Source organism: Ichthyophthirius multifiliis, assembly GCF_000220395.1.
Source record: "Ichthyophthirius multifiliis unplaced genomic scaffold scaff_1120509249445, whole genome shotgun sequence".
In the NCBI taxonomy this organism is placed as follows: Eukaryota; Ciliophora; class Oligohymenophorea; order Hymenostomatida; genus Ichthyophthirius; species Ichthyophthirius multifiliis.
Genome location: NW_004087708.1, coordinates 27,625 through 45,911, shown reverse-complemented (window position 1 = coordinate 45,911; position 18,287 = coordinate 27,625). Strand labels below are relative to the sequence as shown.

At 15.8% G+C, this 18,287-nt stretch overlaps 4 protein-coding genes across 4 annotated transcripts, besides 26 other annotated features; 3 read left to right on the top strand and 1 right to left on the bottom strand. All coding sequences in view use genetic code 6, as the record gives it.

The window, feature by feature from the left end:
• Window positions 1-348: 348 nt before the first annotated feature.
• IMG5_004630 (major facilitator superfamily protein, putative) lies at window positions 349-1,814 on the top strand (the record flags this gene model as incomplete). Its single annotated transcript, XM_004039916.1, has 2 exons — window positions 349-453; window positions 501-1,814. 2 exons carry the CDS (start codon window positions 349-351, stop codon window positions 1,812-1,814), a joined length of 1,419 nt encoding a protein of 472 aa, XP_004039964.1.
• Window positions 1,815-2,671: 857 nt separating this feature from the next.
• Window positions 2,672-2,733: a microsatellite.
• Window positions 2,734-3,338: 605 nt separating this feature from the next.
• On the top strand, window positions 3,339-4,860 carry IMG5_004620 (regulator of chromosome condensation, putative; the record flags this gene model as incomplete). The annotated part of the gene is made up of 4 exons (XM_004039915.1): window positions 3,339-3,371; window positions 4,300-4,533; window positions 4,592-4,667; window positions 4,826-4,860. 4 exons carry the CDS (start codon window positions 3,339-3,341, stop codon window positions 4,858-4,860), a joined length of 378 nt encoding a protein of 125 aa, XP_004039963.1.
• A 3,608-nt stretch (window positions 4,861-8,468) lies between these two features.
• Window positions 8,469-8,506: a microsatellite.
• Window positions 8,481-8,547: a microsatellite.
• Window positions 8,548-8,587: 40 nt separating this feature from the next.
• Window positions 8,588-10,202, top strand: IMG5_004610 (hypothetical protein; the record flags this gene model as incomplete). The annotated part of the gene is made up of 5 exons (XM_004039914.1): window positions 8,588-8,827; window positions 8,877-9,062; window positions 9,123-9,213; window positions 9,255-9,374; window positions 9,436-10,202. The coding sequence occupies 5 exons, from the start codon at window positions 8,588-8,590 to the stop codon at window positions 10,200-10,202; spliced, it is 1,404 nt and encodes a 467-aa protein (XP_004039962.1).
• Window positions 8,602-8,645: a microsatellite.
• Window positions 10,203-10,455: 253 nt separating the features above from the next.
• Window positions 10,456-10,499: a microsatellite.
• Window positions 10,457-10,537: a microsatellite.
• Window positions 10,468-10,538: a microsatellite.
• Window positions 10,525-10,576: a microsatellite.
• A 1,631-nt stretch (window positions 10,577-12,207) lies between these two features.
• Window positions 12,208-12,249: a microsatellite.
• Window positions 12,238-12,280: a microsatellite.
• A 41-nt stretch (window positions 12,281-12,321) lies between these two features.
• Window positions 12,322-12,365: a microsatellite.
• A 399-nt stretch (window positions 12,366-12,764) lies between these two features.
• Window positions 12,765-12,836: a microsatellite.
• Window positions 12,771-12,835: a microsatellite.
• Window positions 12,777-12,836: a microsatellite.
• Window positions 12,837-12,869: 33 nt separating this feature from the next.
• Window positions 12,870-14,198, bottom strand: IMG5_004600 (JmjC domain protein). Its single transcript, XM_004039913.1, has 4 exons — window positions 14,011-14,198; window positions 13,419-13,838; window positions 13,100-13,366; window positions 12,870-13,047 (listed from the first exon to the last, which is right to left on the bottom strand). The coding sequence occupies exons 2-4, from the start codon at window positions 13,731-13,733 to the stop codon at window positions 12,991-12,993; spliced, it is 639 nt and encodes a 212-aa protein (XP_004039961.1). The 5' UTR covers window positions 13,734-13,838; window positions 14,011-14,198; the 3' UTR covers window positions 12,870-12,990.
• Window positions 13,854-13,904: a microsatellite.
• Window positions 13,893-13,976: a microsatellite.
• Window positions 13,899-13,976: a microsatellite.
• A 270-nt stretch (window positions 14,199-14,468) lies between the features above and the next one.
• Window positions 14,469-14,534: a microsatellite.
• Window positions 14,489-14,534: a microsatellite.
• A 537-nt stretch (window positions 14,535-15,071) lies between these two features.
• Window positions 15,072-15,112: a microsatellite.
• Window positions 15,080-15,113: a microsatellite.
• Window positions 15,114-15,430: 317 nt separating this feature from the next.
• Window positions 15,431-15,482: a microsatellite.
• Window positions 15,483-15,602: 120 nt separating this feature from the next.
• Window positions 15,603-15,656: a microsatellite.
• Window positions 15,657-16,898: 1,242 nt separating this feature from the next.
• Window positions 16,899-16,939: a microsatellite.
• Window positions 16,940-17,632: 693 nt separating this feature from the next.
• Window positions 17,633-17,673: a microsatellite.
• Window positions 17,674-18,280: 607 nt separating this feature from the next.
• Window positions 18,281-18,287: part of a microsatellite that runs on past the window's edge.

The following is an 18,287-nucleotide window of genomic DNA, read 5'->3' as shown; positions in this document are numbered from 1 at the left end:
TTCGACAAATTTTCATTTGAATAAGGTTAAATAAATAATCAATTTATATTTTTGAATATAATCAATAAAATTTCATTTAAATAATGATTATAAATATACAATCAACTTACATATATTATCGAATATACTGAATCCGATATCTTTAAAATATATTTCAAAAGTCAATTGTATTATCATTTTAATTTATAATCTTTAAAAATTTTTTTTATATATTTTAATTAGTATATAAAAATAAATTGTATGCAATTTATTAATTATAAAGAAATTCAAAGTATAAAAATATTATATATTATTCTGTTTTTTTTATTTTAAAATAATATACAACAAAATTTTAAAAACGGAATTAAAATGATTTTAGAAGAAAACACCCAACTAATATAAGAACAAAAAGATTTTAAATCATTCGATGATATTTTAAAAGAAAAAATTGGATTTGGTAAATTTTAAATACAGGTAGTTTTTTAATTTTATATGATAAATAAAAATAAAATAAAAATCAGACAATGTTTATAATAACATTTATAGATTTTATAGATGGAGCAGAATTGAATTTTTTATCGATTTCACTTTAAATTTTGAAAATAGAATGGAATTTGGAGTCTCGTTAAGTAGAAATATTAAGCAGTTCATATTATATAGGTTTAGTTATAGGATGCATTTTTTCAGGATATTTTTGCGATTTTTTCGGTCGAAAATGCTCTATGTAAATAGGCAATTTATTATAATTATTCACTATTATATGGACAGTATTCGTTCAGGATTTTTATTCTTTCGCTTGTATTAGAATATTATTGGGATTTTCTATAGGATTAACATTAATAATAAGCGGGATACTTTCTTCGGAAATATCTTCAAAGCACTTAAGAGGTCGAAAAATAGCTATATTAGGAGGATGTATAGGGTTAGGGAAAATATATTTATTATTCATAAGTAGTTTTTTCTTAGATGATTTATCAAAAGGAAATTGGAGGGCAATAGTAATTTGCTAAGCAGTTTTACTTTTGATTTTAAACATTTTAAACTTTTTAATATTAGAAGAAAGCGCAAGACTTCTAGTGAGTCAAAATAAACTGGAAGAAGCTGTAAAAATATTAAATAAAATGGGAAAAATGAACAAAAAAGAAGAATATATCCCAATAAACGAACAAGAAAGAAATTAATTACAAAATTGGAGAGATTACAAATTCAAATAAAAAATTAATTTTAAATAATAATTCAAGGAAATATTTTTACAAGAAAAATATAAAAATGTTACTTGGAGACTACTTTTTGGATTTACTACATAAAATTTTATTTATTCAAGTTTAATGATTATTTTGCCTTTTGTTTTACACTAAGGTGGTTTTGGAGTTTTCGATTTACTTATAATTGATATATCAGAAATTCCAGCGAGTATTTTCTGTTTTTTTATTATTGATTTGAAAAGTATAGGAAGGGTTAAAATTATTAATTCTATGCTTGTTCTTTTAATTATTTTATCAGTTTCAGTTTACTTTTTTTGGATGAATTTTATTATTGTAGGGTCTTTTTTTATTAATTTTTGCATGAAGACTTATAATATATGCCTTTGTACTATTCTTTATGAATCTTATGGAACTCAACATAGAGCATTAGGAAGTTCAATTAATGTTGCTTTTGGAAGATTTGCAGGAGTCTTTGGACCTTTTATTATTTATAAAATTTTTTTGTATGCATAGTAACTTACTTATATTACTTTTAGTTTAGTTTTTTTTATAACTTTTCTTATTTTTTTATATTTCCCTATCGAAAAGTCGAATGTAAATTTAGATTCGAGTGAAAGTTCTGTGTTATGAAAAAAAAAATGGTAATATATATTTTTTAAATGAAGTAATAAAATACATAACTATTTTATAATTGGAAAAAAATAAAAATAAGAAAAAAATATAACCGAATTAATATTAAAACAATTAGATTACAAAATAAATATTTTAATGAAAAAAAATTGTTAAATATATATATTGTATGGTAACAATTTTTTAAAAATATATTTTAATAAAAAATTAAATTAAAAATGTTAAATATAAAAAAATAAATTTATATATTATTATAAAAATAATTTTATATAAATTTAAAATATAATATTGTTTTATATTACCTTATAACATATATATAAATTTTTAAAAATTAAAAGATTTTTTTTTCATTATTTATCAAATGCTGTTGGAGACAAATAATATTAACTAACTATATATATTGTCATAAAGTTTTTTTCTTATACATTTTTTTTATATTTCTTATACTTTAAATATATATTAATTATTGTCTTATTATCATCTAAATATTCTATAAAGCCTAATCTTAAAATATAATATTATTTTATATAAGATAATAAAACAATAGATTGTTTAAATAAATAAAATTAATAAAGTTTTAGTTAAAAATATTAACATATTTAAATATTAATTTTATAAAAGAAATAAAATAATAAATTATTAAAGTACTTATAAATAATTCAATATAAAAAAAAAAATGTTTTTTTCAAGTAAAATAAAAATTTGGATAATTAAAAATTTGAAACAGTATTATATCTTTCTTTTAAAATTAAATATTTTAATAAATTTTAAATAATATTAAGACATTTATATAATAAAGTAATTCCAATAATATTATCAAAATAATAATATAAAAAAAATCTATTTTTTAAAGATTTTAAAAAAGTATATTAAATTAAAATTAAAAAGATAAAAATGTTAATAAATAAAAATTTAAAAAACAAAAGATAATCAAATAATAATCACTAAACATTTTTTTAATCAAACAATTTTTTTTTTAAAAATATTATTATTTGATTTTTTTTTTAAAAAAAATATAATTTAATTATTTTATATTTATAAGTTGAGATACAAATGTATTTTTGTAAAAAAGTATATGAATTTTATTATTTTTGAATAATTTATTAAAATTTAGTAAAAAAAAATGTAGATAATTGCAATTTTATAAATATTTTATTACAAAAAAAAAAATTATATTATATATATATATTTTAAGTTATAATATTTATATAAAAATAAATAAATAAAATAATAAAATGAGTCATAGTAAATATTTATGAATAATTAATATATATATAATAATTCATTAATATTAGTTTTTTATTTTGGAAATTAATTATATAAGCCTAATGGTTTAAATTATTATTAAAAAGATGATTTAATGTAATAAAAAAATAACTATTTTTTAGATAAATAGTAAAAAAAAAATAAGAATTACTAGAATATCCTTTAAAAATGAAAAAATTGAAAATATAAATTAGTTACTTGAAGAAGAAATATAATAAAAATCATAATAAAAATATGAGTCGAAATTCACTAAAATATATGCAGGGTAATCTAATATTTTTGCAATTGATGGTATATAAAATACATATATATTTAATAAAAATTAAAAAATAAAAAGAAAATTAAAATTTATGGTCATTTGGAAGTGGTTTTTAAGGTTAATTAGCAATAGGTAAAATTAATTTAAAAATAAAAAGCTTTTTTTTTTATAAAATTTAAGGTTAATAATTATACAAAGTCAATAAATCAATAAACACTAATTAATTTTCCAATCCAATAATAGATCCAATAAAATAAATTTCAATAAATTCTAAACACGTAATAGCATTAACTGGTATTTAACATTTTATAAATAAAAATCAAAATAAATAAATATATAGAAAATAGTTAATTATACGTATGGGGTGAAAGTACTTACGGAAAGTTATTATAAAATGATAGTAATCCCATATTTAAACCTAAATTAATAGATGAAAATATTTTTTAGATTTAAGATGATTGCTTAACAAATACAAATTTAGTAATTTCACAATTTTAACCGAAAAATAGCACAGAATAAAAAGCTTAAAAAAATAACACTTCTTTTCAAAACAAAACTGATATATTTAGTTCTTTTATAAATAGTAAAAAAACTAGTCTTCCTTTAATAAATACAAAAAGAAATATCGAATAAAATTACAATTCAAGTTTTTTAAATTTTAACTCTCCATTATCTTCCCCTTAAAAAAAGAATAATAAAAGAATATTAATCATGAAATAAGAAAAATAAACTAAAGTTTAATTTAAAAAAACACAAAAAAATACAAAACAATATCTAAATTGCCACAGGATAAAATCAGTCTTATTTTTACATAAATGATGTTTTATATGCTTGTGGAAAAAACGAAAACGGATTGTTAGGTCAAGGAAATATTCGATAAGAATTTTTTTCAAAGCCAATTAAAATATAATAATTAGAAGTAATTAAATAAATATATTTTCAAACTTATTTTTACTTTAGGGTGTTATTATTGCTGGTATTGCCTGTAATTAGTATCATTGTTTAGTTTGGGATATTTAAGGTAGAATTTTTTCTTGGGGTAATGGATTAAATGGATAATTAGGACATCCAATAGATAATGGATATAGTTTTAATAAAATAGAATATATTCCCAAATAAATTGCCTTTTTAAAGGATAAAAAAATAATACAGGCTAGTTGTGGAATATATTATTCTACTGCAATAACAAATGAAGTAAAAAAAGAAAACATTCTTATCAACAAATATTTTTTTTTATAATAATAAAAAAAAGGGATTACTTTATGGATGGGGAAAAGGAGTATATTGTAAAGAAGTTGATAATTCGAAACCAATTTCTTTAATGGATTGTATTTATTTTTTAATTTTAAATAATTTAATAATAAAAAAGCTATATATCCAAAATAATTATAACCTTTAGGAGATAATATTGCTCATGTGAAATTTATAAAAGTAAAAAATAAAAATATGTTTGTGGTAATTGCATTTATTTTATATTAATTACTAGGTTTAATGTGGAACTACACATAATGCAGCTATTGATTAATTTGGAAGATTATACACATGGGGAGATTGCTCAGAAATGTGTTTAGGACATTAAAATTAATAAGATGAGTTTTAACCCAGATTAGTAAGTAATTTAATTAATAAAATTACAATTGATGTTGCTTGTGGAGATAAATTTACGGTTATTATTCAAGAAGATAATATTAAATAAAATTAATAAAACAATATTATTAATTAATTTAAAAAGAAAAATATTTAAATTGTTCGTTCGAAAATAAAAAACTTAGGCTCAAATAATATTAAAGTATTTTTTTATTAAAAAAAAAAATCAAATAAAAAAAAATTAAGGGAGGAAATATAGAAATTAATGATATTGATGAATATACAGGAATTCATTAAGAATAAAGCGACGATATAAAAGGATTATCTTAAAGTTAAATTAATGACGAATAATAAACTAAAAGAAATTAAGAAATTAATAAAAAGCATTAAGATTAAGATTCATTTTTTTTGTAATAAAAAATAGAAAATAAAAGCTAATAATCTCAAGCAAACTTTAAAATAAAAAAATTAAATACAGATATATAAAATACTGAAGATCCTAAAGTTGAATAAATAAGAAAAATATAATAATTATGTAAATTAAAAACTTAAGAATTTTCTAATTATCCTTTAAACTCAAAAAATGTATTAGACTCATCAACTTTAAGAGATATTATAAAAAAATACAATAAAAATATTAATGATAATTAAATAATAACAACTAATAATGGCGAATAAGAATAAACTGAATTTATTTTTGATGAAACTTCTTAATAAATAATGTAAAAAGAATTATTAGATCCTTTGTATTTTCCTTTATATGATTATAATGAAAATAATAAAGAAATTATGGAAAGTATAAAATATCAATAAATATAAATATTAAATATACAAAAAAAAAGTTTAAGAAAATTAAATACAAAAAAATGATAATAATAATGTATTCATATTACCTCCAAATTCCTATATGAAAAAATATTTAGGCATTAAATATAAATATAAATATATGAGAAAATATATATATATATATATATATTAAAAGGAGAACTCTTAGAATCATAAAATGACGTTTTAAAATATGAATATACAGAAATGGTAAGGAGAGGAATGGAAGATTCTCATTTATTATATTTATTATCTAATCCAATCTAAAATAATGAGAAATATTAATTAAAAAAGAAGAACCTTTTAAGCATAAATAAATCCATTACACGAATAAATTAAGATACAAAAAATATTTTTGATATTAAAAACTTCGAAAATTTAAATGAAAATATTGATATCTAAAAAGTTCTTTCTAAATAACTATTGTAAAACTGTTAAAATATTTAAAAAAATGCCTAGAAAGTAGTCGGATGTTATAAAAAAAGTCTATAATAATCATTAGATACGAAATTTTTGAAATAAAATTCAAGATATTTTCCTTTTTTTAAGTTATGAATTCTACAAATGATTATAATTAATTTTTAGCTTAAAAATTAAACGATTAAATAAAACTTACAAAATAAAGAATTGAAAATGCTAAATAGAAAAAGGACTAATTATTTATAGAAAAGTTAATATATATGTATATATATAATATTTATATTGGTTTTTTAAATAAAAAGGAGAGATATTTTTATTAAAAAATAAAAAGAAAAATCTATAGAATACTAAAAAAGTATATAAGAGATTAAACAAAAGAAATTTAGAGAAGATGAAAAGAAAAAGAAAATTTTAACTTTTTTATTTATTGAATAATCATTAAATATTTTTAAATAAATTACATAATAATTTTAATAACTATAAAGGAATAATTTCAGTTATAATTTAAAAGCAAAGATAATACAATAAGCTTATAGGAAATATAATTCGATAAAAAAAATTAAACAATTTAATCCATTTGTAGTGCATCTATTAAGAGAATATGCTTATAAATTCTAAAGAAAAAAGGCAGTAAGAAGAATAATTTTATATTGTTTAAAATAAAAATTAAGATAAAAGGTTAAAGCTTGTTTAATAAAAATGAGGTTAACAATAATAAAGTAATATATTATTTTAATATTAATAAATAAAATAAATATATATAATTATATTTATATATTTTTTTTATTACTTAAACAATATATATATATAATATTAGTTTATAAAAATTTATATCTTATTTTCTTTGTGTTTAAATTGTATAACTTACTTAATTATCAACATAATGGGATAATTTTTTAATTTTATCAGCTAAATAAGTAGATTAATAATTTCTTAAATTTTTAAAAAATATGATAATGCTTTATAAACATAGGATAATGTTTATATATAATCAATATTTCTATATATAATTATTTTTATTTTAAAGTAAAGTAATTTAGAATAATTTTAAGAAATCAATATAAGATCATAAAAGTAAATATTTGATTGTTTTGGTAATATTAAGAATATATTACAAAAATTTGAAAATTTTAATTTACTTCCTTCTTTTATTCCAAATGAATACAAAAGTGATTTTAAAGTACTCAACTTAATTTATAAAAATAAAATAATTTTTTTAAAAAATAGTAAAATTTATTAGTTTAAAAACAAAATTAAAAAATATAATAATAAACTGAATAAACCAATAATAAATAACATAAGTTAGAAAAAATAAAGAGTACATACTATTTTAATTATGAACCCTAACCATTTGGAACATTATTGCCATTTTCTTTACATAGTAATCATTATTTTTTATTTAATTTTATTGTTTTGTAAATTAATTAAAAAAAGAAACTTTTATTTAATTACATACTAATTATGAAATAATTTATGATAATCAATTGAATACAGAATAAATGCAAAATAAAATTGAATAAGTAGAATTGTAGGCAAAATATGAAATATTAAGTTTATATTTTTTGTTAAAAAAAAAAAAAATTATTTTAAAGGAAGCTATTTAAGTACATTAAGAAAAAAATATTGTGAAAAATGTAAAGATTATTATAAATAATTAGCCTAATTTTGTAAAACAAATAAATATGAAATAAATTTAGAAAGAACAAAGTATTTTTTATTTTATTTTATTTAATAAAAATTATATTAAAAGACTTCTTTTAAGAACAAGCCCTTAAAATCTAAAAAAAATAGAAAAAAAAGAAGAATACGATTATAAATATAAAATAAATAATTTAAAAGAATAACATACAGTAGTAAGAGATCATTTACCTTTTGGAACAATAATTTTTTAAATAGCAGCATAAATGGAAAAAGCGCCCTAGAAGCCGGAATTAAAAATAAATATGAATTATGATTAATTTAAAAAATTATTTGATTAATACCATAAAACATTTAAATAGAAATATTCAAAATTAGTTACTGAATAAAGAATTAGCAATACAAATAGCATTAAAAACAAAAAAAATAATATAAATAATACATATATTAAATGAAAAATATAAAATTATATTTTTTTCTTAATTATTTATTTAAGTTATTTTTTTTTTTTAATTTTATAAATTTTTCTAAATTTTATTTTATAATTAATATAACAATTTTATTAATTTATTTATTTTATATTTTCATTTTTTTAACGGCAAATTTCTTTATAAAATTAAAATTTGAAAATTATATTTTTAAAAAATATTAATTTCTTCATAAAAAAATAAAATTATAAATAAATAAAATATAAATATTTAAAAATAATTATAAAAACATTAAAATTAAAATTTAAAATAAATGGAATTTCAAGTAAAGGCAATTTAGTTTATATACTATGATAAATCTGAAAAAAGTATTATTAAATAAATAACAAAATATTTTAAAATAAATAATTAATAAAGATTATAAAATAAATCCAGATTCAATTAACTTTATAAAATAACTACAAAAGCCGATTTCTATAATAACAGTAGCCGGTTTATATAGAACTGGAAAATCATATTTATTAAATACAATTATATAAAATAAAAATGCTGGCTTTTAAGTTGGCTCTACAATAAATTCTTGTACAAAAGTAAATTAAAAAAAAAATACATATTTCATATCAAATAAAAATTATTAAGGGAATATGGATTTACGGATGTCCAATAAAAGAAACAAATTTAAACGGCGAAAATATAAATATATTAGTTTTGGATTGCGAAGGTATGGGGTCTACTAATGAAAGCTAAGATTATGAAAATAAGCTTTTTTGTTTATGTATATTATTATCTTCGAGTTTAATTTACAATTCTATGAATGCAATTGATGTAATATTTTTTTTTGAAATAAAATATATTAATTATTTTATTTATTTTATTTTAAAAAAGGAAAATGCAATAAACAAATTATTTTTTATATCTAATATAACAAAAAATATATAATTAAAATAAGATAATATAGACTAAAATATTAACGAAGGTTTATTTTATTAAAAAAATATATATTTATAAAAAAAAAAGATGATTATTAAAAATACTTTCCAAATTTTTATTGGGTTTTAAGAGATTTTACATTATAATTAGTAGATAAATAAGGAAATTAAATTACATCAAATTAATATTTTGAATAATCCTTATAAGGTAAACTAAAATAAATTATCAAAATTTGTTATATTTATTAAAAAACAAAAACAAAAAATAGAATAAAAAGGAATTTCCGATGAAGTCTAATAAAAAAACCGAATAAAAAAATTCTTAAAATAATTTTTCACACAAAGAGAATGTGTAACATTAGTAAGACCTTTAGAAAGTGAATAAGACTTACAAAAACTCGACTAAATCGAATTTTAGAAACTAAGACCTGAATTTCAAGAACAAATAGAATAATTTAGGAAACGAATAATCAAAAAAAGTAAACCAAAAATGATTAATAATAAATATTTAAATGGTGAAATGTTCCTTAGTTTAGCTGAATCTTATTTACTAGCTATTAATACTGGAAAAATGCTTAATATAGGAAAATCTTGGGAATATGTCTGTAAACTAGAAACTTCTAAAGCTGTATAAAAATCTTTCGAAAAATATGAATAAATTCTAAAATAAAAACTTTATCCTATAATACCTACTACATGTATAGAAATAAAAGTAAAAAAAAAAAAAAATTTGTATAAAAATGCATATTTTATTTACATATATAGAAATAACATTAAGATGCTAAAAAAGAAGCTTTAAATTTATTTAATAATTTAAGTTTAGGAGAAGAAAAAAATGGATTTTTGGAAATGCTAAAAGATAAAATAAAAGAAAGAATTAAAATTATCATAAATTAAAACGAAAAGGATTCTTTAATAAATTGTTCTGTTTTTATGTAAAAAGAATTCTAGATTATTGAAGATAAGTAAAAAAATAATTTGTATTTGTGTTTTTTGGAATTTGAAAAGGATGTGTAACTTTTTCATTAGTTTTTGATTTAATATGGACCTAATACTGTTAATAGAGAATTTAACTTTCAAAGTTTTATTTCGAAAATTATTAAAAATGGAGCTTAGATGTTTATAAATTAAAGCGAATAAAAATTAAATTTATAATAGGTAATTTTTATATAAAAATATTATTTTTTATATTTATTTATTTTAGGAGTAAAATTAATTATTGAATAATTAAAAAAAAAAATTAGAAGATAAAATAGAATAATTCAAAATTCAAATTTAAGAATAAAATGAAATAATTATAGAAAATTAATAATAATTATAAAATTTAAATAATGATTAAAAAGAAATTATAATATAAAATTAAAATATAATAAATGATTAGTAATAAAAAATAAATGAATATTAAAAAAATTAAATAGAATTATCCAATTAAATTATTTCGTAAGAAAATATGATTAATTAACTATAAAATAAACTAATAGAAAATGAAAAAATTATATATTAAAAACAAGAAGAAGCGAAACTTAGTAAAACAAAGCATTAATAAAGTCTAGAAGAAAACTAAAAACTTTTAGAAAATTAAATATAATTAAAAAATTAAGAATTATAGAATATTCATAAAGAAAATACTTGTTATGTAAATGAATTGAATTCTAAAAATAATTAAATAGAATAATTAAATTAAGAAATAAGCAAATTATAAAAATAAATATAAGATTAAAGAAAAGTAGAAGAATAATTAATAAAAACATAAAAAGAAACAAATAAAAGTATACTATAGAAAATTTAATTATTAAAACTTGAAAATTCTTAATAAGAATTATAAGTATATTGTGAAAAAAATGAATTAAATTTCATTTAAATTTATGAAAGTATAATCGAGAATATTTCTTTATAAAATTAAGAAATAATAAATTAATTAAAAGAATAAATTGAAAACGAAAAAATAATTTAAACCTAACTTAAGTATTAAATAGATTAAAATTAATTAGAATTTTAAGTAAAATAGAATTAATAAGCAAAAGAAAATATACAAAAAAATTAAAAACTTGAACTTTAAATTTAAAAAAATTAAGAAGAATTCGAAAATTTTGTTTAGAATTTATAAACACAAAAAAATTAAGAAAAAGAAGAAATAATAGAAAATTTAACCAAAGAAAAAAATTAAATTGAATAAAATTTTATTTAATATAAAAATGAAAGTAAAAAATAAATTAATTAATATGAAAATTAAATCCAATAATCTATTTAAAAATATGAACTTTAAATTTAATTTGAGTATAAATAAACGATATCTGAATAAAATAATTAAATATAAGATTTAAAATGTAAACTAGAAAATTATTTAAATCAAATAGAAAAATTGAAAAAGGAAATAGAATAAATCAACTAAGAAAAATAAGAAATTTAAGAAACTTATTTAAATGAAAAATAACTTTTGGAAAGTAAAGTTATGCATTTATAGTAATACAAAGAAAACATTAAATAAGAGATTTCTGAAAATTAAAAAAACTTCGAAAAAACATTAAATTAAATATAAAAATGTAGATAAAACGAGAAAAATTTAAATGAAAAATAAATAGAAGATTTAAAAAAATAACTCATAAATAATTTCGATAATTAAATCTAAGAAAATAAAGAAAATTACGAATAAAAGAATATTCTATAGACTTTAAAAATACAAGAATTAGAAAATAAATTAAAATAACATTACGATTAAAATATTTATGAATAAAAATAATAAAACAATTCTTTAATTAAAAAAATGAACGAACTTTAATAAAATAATAAAAATTTATAAAATCTAATTTAATAATAATAATTAGAAAAATAAGAAATTATTTAAAATTTTTAAATTTAAATTTAAAATTTATAAAAAGAAAATAACTTTCTTGAAAATAAAGTAATTTTTTTTTTGATCTTTTTAATTAAATAAATAAAAAAAAAAAGTATAAAGAATCTGAAAATAAAAAAAATTAATTCATAATTGAAATCGAAAGATAAAAATAAATATGGAATCATGAAAAAAACATGATTTTAACATAAAATATAGAATTATAATAAAATATAACTATATAAGAAAAAAAAAATGAATATATATAAAAAGAAAATGAACGTATTAAATCTGATAATAAGACATAGAGAACGTAAAAAAAAAAAAAAATTAAATATAAAAATAAATATATATATAATAAATAAAGAATATAAAGAAATTTAAGTGGAATTAATTTAAGTAGAATAACTGATAGCAAAAGCCCTCATAAAAGTCCCAATAGAAAAAATCAAAATAATATTACTAATGTAGATTAAAGTTAAGTAGATACTACTTTTGATGGAAGCAATAGTAGCTTTTCTAGAGGAATATTACAAAGCATTCCCCTTAATGTTCTTAATAGTTAAAATAATAAAGGTTCTAATTGTTCATAATTTAAAAGCTTTATGTAAGTTTTATAAGAAAAAGGAGAAGAAAATATATCTCCAGATTTATTATTATCAAATAAATGATGATATATTAGACAAAAAAAAATATTTTAATAAAACTATGTTATGTTAGTTTATAGGATAAAATATCAAATTTTCATATTAATTATATTATTAAATAAAAAAATAAATATATATAAAAATATATATATTGATAAATATATATATATATATATATATATTTATATATTTTCAATATAAAATAAATCAATAAAAAATGCTTTTTAATAAATATAAATAAAGAAATTAAGAATAATATAATATATATATAAATATATTTTAAATGGATTAAAATTATGTATTTTTTTATATATAAATTTATATATAAGATATATTAAACGGTTTCATTTAGACTTTTTTTTAATATATTTATCAATAATATTTTTTTATTCTATTTAATCCTTTTTATATTTTAAAAAATTAATAAATATAAAAATATGAAAAAAATAATACTTCTTCTGTAAATCTTATATAAAGTTAAGGCTTTTAAAAACATTAGCAGGGTTTTAAATGTGAAATACAACATTTTTTAATACAAGTATTACAAAATAAATAACTAAGATAAGTATAATAGCCGCATTTATAACAGACATGTTTATCATATTTTTCCTATTTATTTTAAAAATGATAAATATTTAAATTATTTTTTCCATATCTATCATATATAGCTTTTAATTTTTAACTTTCATTTTTCAAAATATTTTCAAATTCATTTTTTAACTTAAATATATATTAAATATTTTTATTTTTTTTATTTTTTTTTTTAATGTACTTTTTTAATATATTATTCATCATAAAATGAAATATCTAAAGTATAAACAGCCTAAATTAATAACCATTCGATAGGAAATGATACACTCTTATAGAAATTCTTTTTTGGATGTTTTATACTTTTATAATAATTTGCCGCCTCCCAAAAATATTTAATCCATTCAAAAGTTACTAAATTTACAGCTTCTCCGCAATTAAAACCATGTGAAAAGCCTGCGTGGTAAGCTTTTGGGAATGTAAATATAAACTCACCGTTATTTTGTTCTGTTCTGTATACTGGAATTCCTTTTTCAACAGCTAATGCAGGAGATAACATTAAGTTTATATGGAATAAAGCATCAGGTTTTTTTTGAATATTTCAGGATAGGTTAGCTAATATAATTCTTCGAATTTTTCTTTGTATTAAGGAGGAATACAATACCTAATTTTTTATTAAATAAAATAAAAAAATTTAATAAAAAAAAAAATAATTTTAAAATAAAAATAAAATAAATAAATAATAAATATCAAAAATAATAATATATATAATAATAATAATAAATTAATAAATAAATAAATATAGATATATTTATAAAAATTTTTATAATTTTAACCAAGTTTTAGCTTCTCCAATATGCATAAAATTTAAAGACGGCATATATAAATCTTCTACATGCCAACAAAAACAAGCAAACATCATTCCTAAATAAACCCAAGGACTAGTAATTCCACTAATATTTTGATTTTATTTATTACAATTTTAGAGTAAAGAATTTTTAGAATCATTTATATTAATTAAATTAAACTATAAATCTTTGGAAAATGCAGTACCATATTATTTAGATGGTAAATCTGCAGCATATTCAACATTAATTAATTTTTTAAATAAATCAGGTTTTTCAACTATTTCCCAAAATTCATATTCATTTTTTCTATATAAATCATTTATTTTAGAATTAGTTTAATATTTATAGCTCTATTTAAATTATTGAGCTATATTAACAAATTCATTATATGAATATGCTTAGGAATTTTATATAAAAGGCTTTAAAAATTTAATAAAAGCAAAAAAATATAAATAAATATTAATACATATATATATATATATATATATATATATATAATATAATATATATATTTTTTAAATCATTTTTAATAATTAGTCATTTTTATATATTAAAATATAAAATACTTCAGATTTATTTAATTTTTATAGTATTTAAGTTCTTGTTGATAATTTCTTTTTTATTTAATTAAACTCATATTTAGGATTCCAACTTTTTGGAGGAATTATTTTTACAAGACCAATTTTATCATACCCTTTTTAATAAAGAGATTCGAAAAATAAATAAGGATTTTTTAATTCTTGTTCAGTAAGATATATACAAGGAATTTCTTTAAAATTTAAATATTCCTATGTAGATCTAAGTTTGTTTGAAATTCTAATTTTTTTCTCATGTAAATTTTATTTTTATAATGATTTTTTTCTGTTTTCTTTATCTATTTATGTTTATTTTTAGTTTTTTAGACAATAGATTTTGATAGAATTGAAGATTTTACCATTATTCAAAATATATTATTAGTTTTTTTATTTTTTAAAAAAATTATTTATTATTATTTTTTTATTTTATAATTTTTTAATAAAATAAATTTTAATTACATATTAAATTAAAAAATTAATAATTTTTATTAATAATGTTTTTATATTAATGTTTTTTATCATATTGGTATTATTATAATAAATAATCCAAGTATTTTATTTTAACTATTTTATTTTTATTTGATTTATTATTTTGTTTATTATTAATTTTAATAAACCAAAATTTATATATTTATATATTCATTTTAGTCAAATATACGAAATAAACAAAGCGAATGAGATTTTTTAAATAATTTATTTATTTATATAATTGATAAAAAAATAATTTTATTAAATTAAAAAATTATATTTTTTTTTTTAAAAAAAAAACTAAATATTATTATATATATAATAGAAAAAAAAAATTAAATAATACTATATAAAAATTATATTCGAATAATTTTTTAAAAATAACTAATAATATTTAAAAATTAAAAGAATTTTTAATAAAAATTATTTACTTTATATTTTTCTTTCTAAATAGTCTTCTTATTTAAAATTATTTTTTAATATTTTAGTAAAAAATATGAATAAATTAATAAATAAAATTAATTTTTTTTTTCAAAGAACAAAAAAATAAAAACAAAAAAATTAAACTAGAAAAAATAAATAAAAAAAATACAAATTTGTTAAAAATTAAAGTTAAATTTTATTTACAATATATTAATTATTATTATTTTATATTTTTAATTAATATAACAAAATTCTAAAAGCAAATACATATTTATTAATTATATTTATTTCAATATGTATGTATATATATATTTAATTTAGACACTAATTTATTAAATTTTTTAAATAATTATATATAATATCTTTATTTTTTCATTTCTAATTTACATTTCTAAATAAAATATAGCACCTAGTATCATTTATTATATTTCTATTCATATTTTCAATTAATCCATTTAATTTCATTACTAAACCCCCGAAAGATGCATATATACTTTAACAAAAATTTTATTCAATTTCAATTTTAAATATTTTTCCATACATTCCATACTAATACATATTTTTATATTCTGCTAAAAAAGATTTAGTTATAAGTACTTCATATTATTAACCTATTTACATTGGAAATAAATCGAAATTAATATCAATTTCTAATTAAAGTTTAGGTGATTACAATACTACACGATGAACTCTTATGTATTTTGCTTCTTTATTTATTTCTTTTAAATCAAAATTTCCTTACATTAAAATTGTTTCACTCATTTTTTAATTTTTAATTATATTTTTTCTAAAAAAAGTTAGAAATATTTATACACATAGTTTTTTATAAATATATATATATATATATATATAATAATAAATAAGAAAAAATAAATAAATATAAGAATATTTACATAAAAATACAGTATTATTTCAATTATTATTTATATAAAAAAAGTAATAATTAAGAATTTATTATTGAAAAAAAAAATATGATATGCTATGTTTGTTTTAAGCAAAACCAATAATTATTATGCTAAAAATGTTTCAAAACCAAACTTAATTAATTAAATGGTTAATAAAAAATAAACGAAAAATAATAAAATTTATATCAAATATAAATGGATTGCTTAAAATAATCAAGCAATTTAAAAATTTATTAATTAAATATGTAAATATATTCAAAGTAAAAAAAACTCGAAAACTTACAAAAATAAATAAATTAAAAACTTGAAAGTATCCAAACAAAAGAAAATTAAATAAAAGTAAACAAAATAATTAAATTATAATAAAACTTAAAAAAAAAAAGGTTTTTAAATTACTCTAATAATAAAAAGATAAAAAAAACGCACTTAATTAAGAATTATTAAAATTGCAAGAAGAAAATACCAATAAAGAACAAGAACTTTAAATTAAGAATAAAGACTTACAAAAAACTTAATAAATAAAAATATAATAATATATAAAACTATTCGAAATAAATTACACCTATCCAAAGTTCACAATATGTTAAGAAATGGAATTTTATAATTTTTAAAATGTATAGGAAAATTCTTATGAAACAAATATGGAAAAAATCATTCTTTTTAAAGGCTCAAAGAAACTTCTTATTTCTTTAGAACATTGCTTAGTGTGGAATTTTTCGCTTTAAAATTTAGCTAAATTAATCTATTTTTTATAAAAAATTTATAAAATAAAAATTCCTTTTAAACTTAAATTAGATAAATATAATAGACCCTATATATAAATAAATAATGAATAAAAAAAATTCTTTTAAGAAAACTCTAAAAGTATTCCAAATGGAAATATTTTTGATTAATATTTATATGATGGAAATATTATTTATTTATGGATTAATTTTTAAGTACTTTTAAAAAATTCCAATATAAAAAGCATACCATAAGTTGATGATTTTTTCAAAATTTATGAAAATTAACAACAACCACCGAGTAATCTAAAATAAGAAAAAATAAATTTCTTTAAGAGGTTTGTTTTTAGTGACAAAGTTAAAATTAAATATGAGTTTTAAGAAGATATGGATATTCTTTATGATGAATACGGATAATAATAAAAAATTATACCTTTTGTATCTAAAATATAATCTGGATTTTAAAAAGACGATTCATAAGAAGATGATTATGATTATATTTTTGATAAAAGTAGAATTGTTTATTGAATATATAAAATTTTGTTTTTAATATTAAAAAAAAGACATTTTATATATTTATATAAATATATATATATATATATTTTTATATTTAATATGTTTTCGTATTTAACTTTAATACATTATATATTGTTTTATTTTAAAAAAATTAAAATAGAGATTATAATAATAATCAATGCATATATAATAAATAATAAAAAATAATTGGATATAATTAATATTATGTATAAAAAAATAGTACACAAAATTAGATAAATGAGGAAAATAAATAGATCAAATATTTAAAATGCATTGAACAAAATTTAAAACATTACTATATTTTATAAAGTTAATTTTTTATAATTCTTATTAAAATAATCATGAATATTAATTCGAAAAATAATAAAATTATAAGATTAAGGATTTAACTATAGTATATGATGCTTCAATATAAATACTTATATAGATATTTTGGTTAAAATTAAATTTGTTTAGAAAATGAAGAACTTAATTAATTAAAAAATAAAAGTTTAGTAACTAATTATAATTTAAATAAATAAAATTAAATTATTAAAAATTTTATTATTTGTTTAATAATTATAAATAAATTAATTGGACTTTTAGTAAAATAAAATTTCTTATTAATTAATAAGTCAAATATAGAAATTAAAATT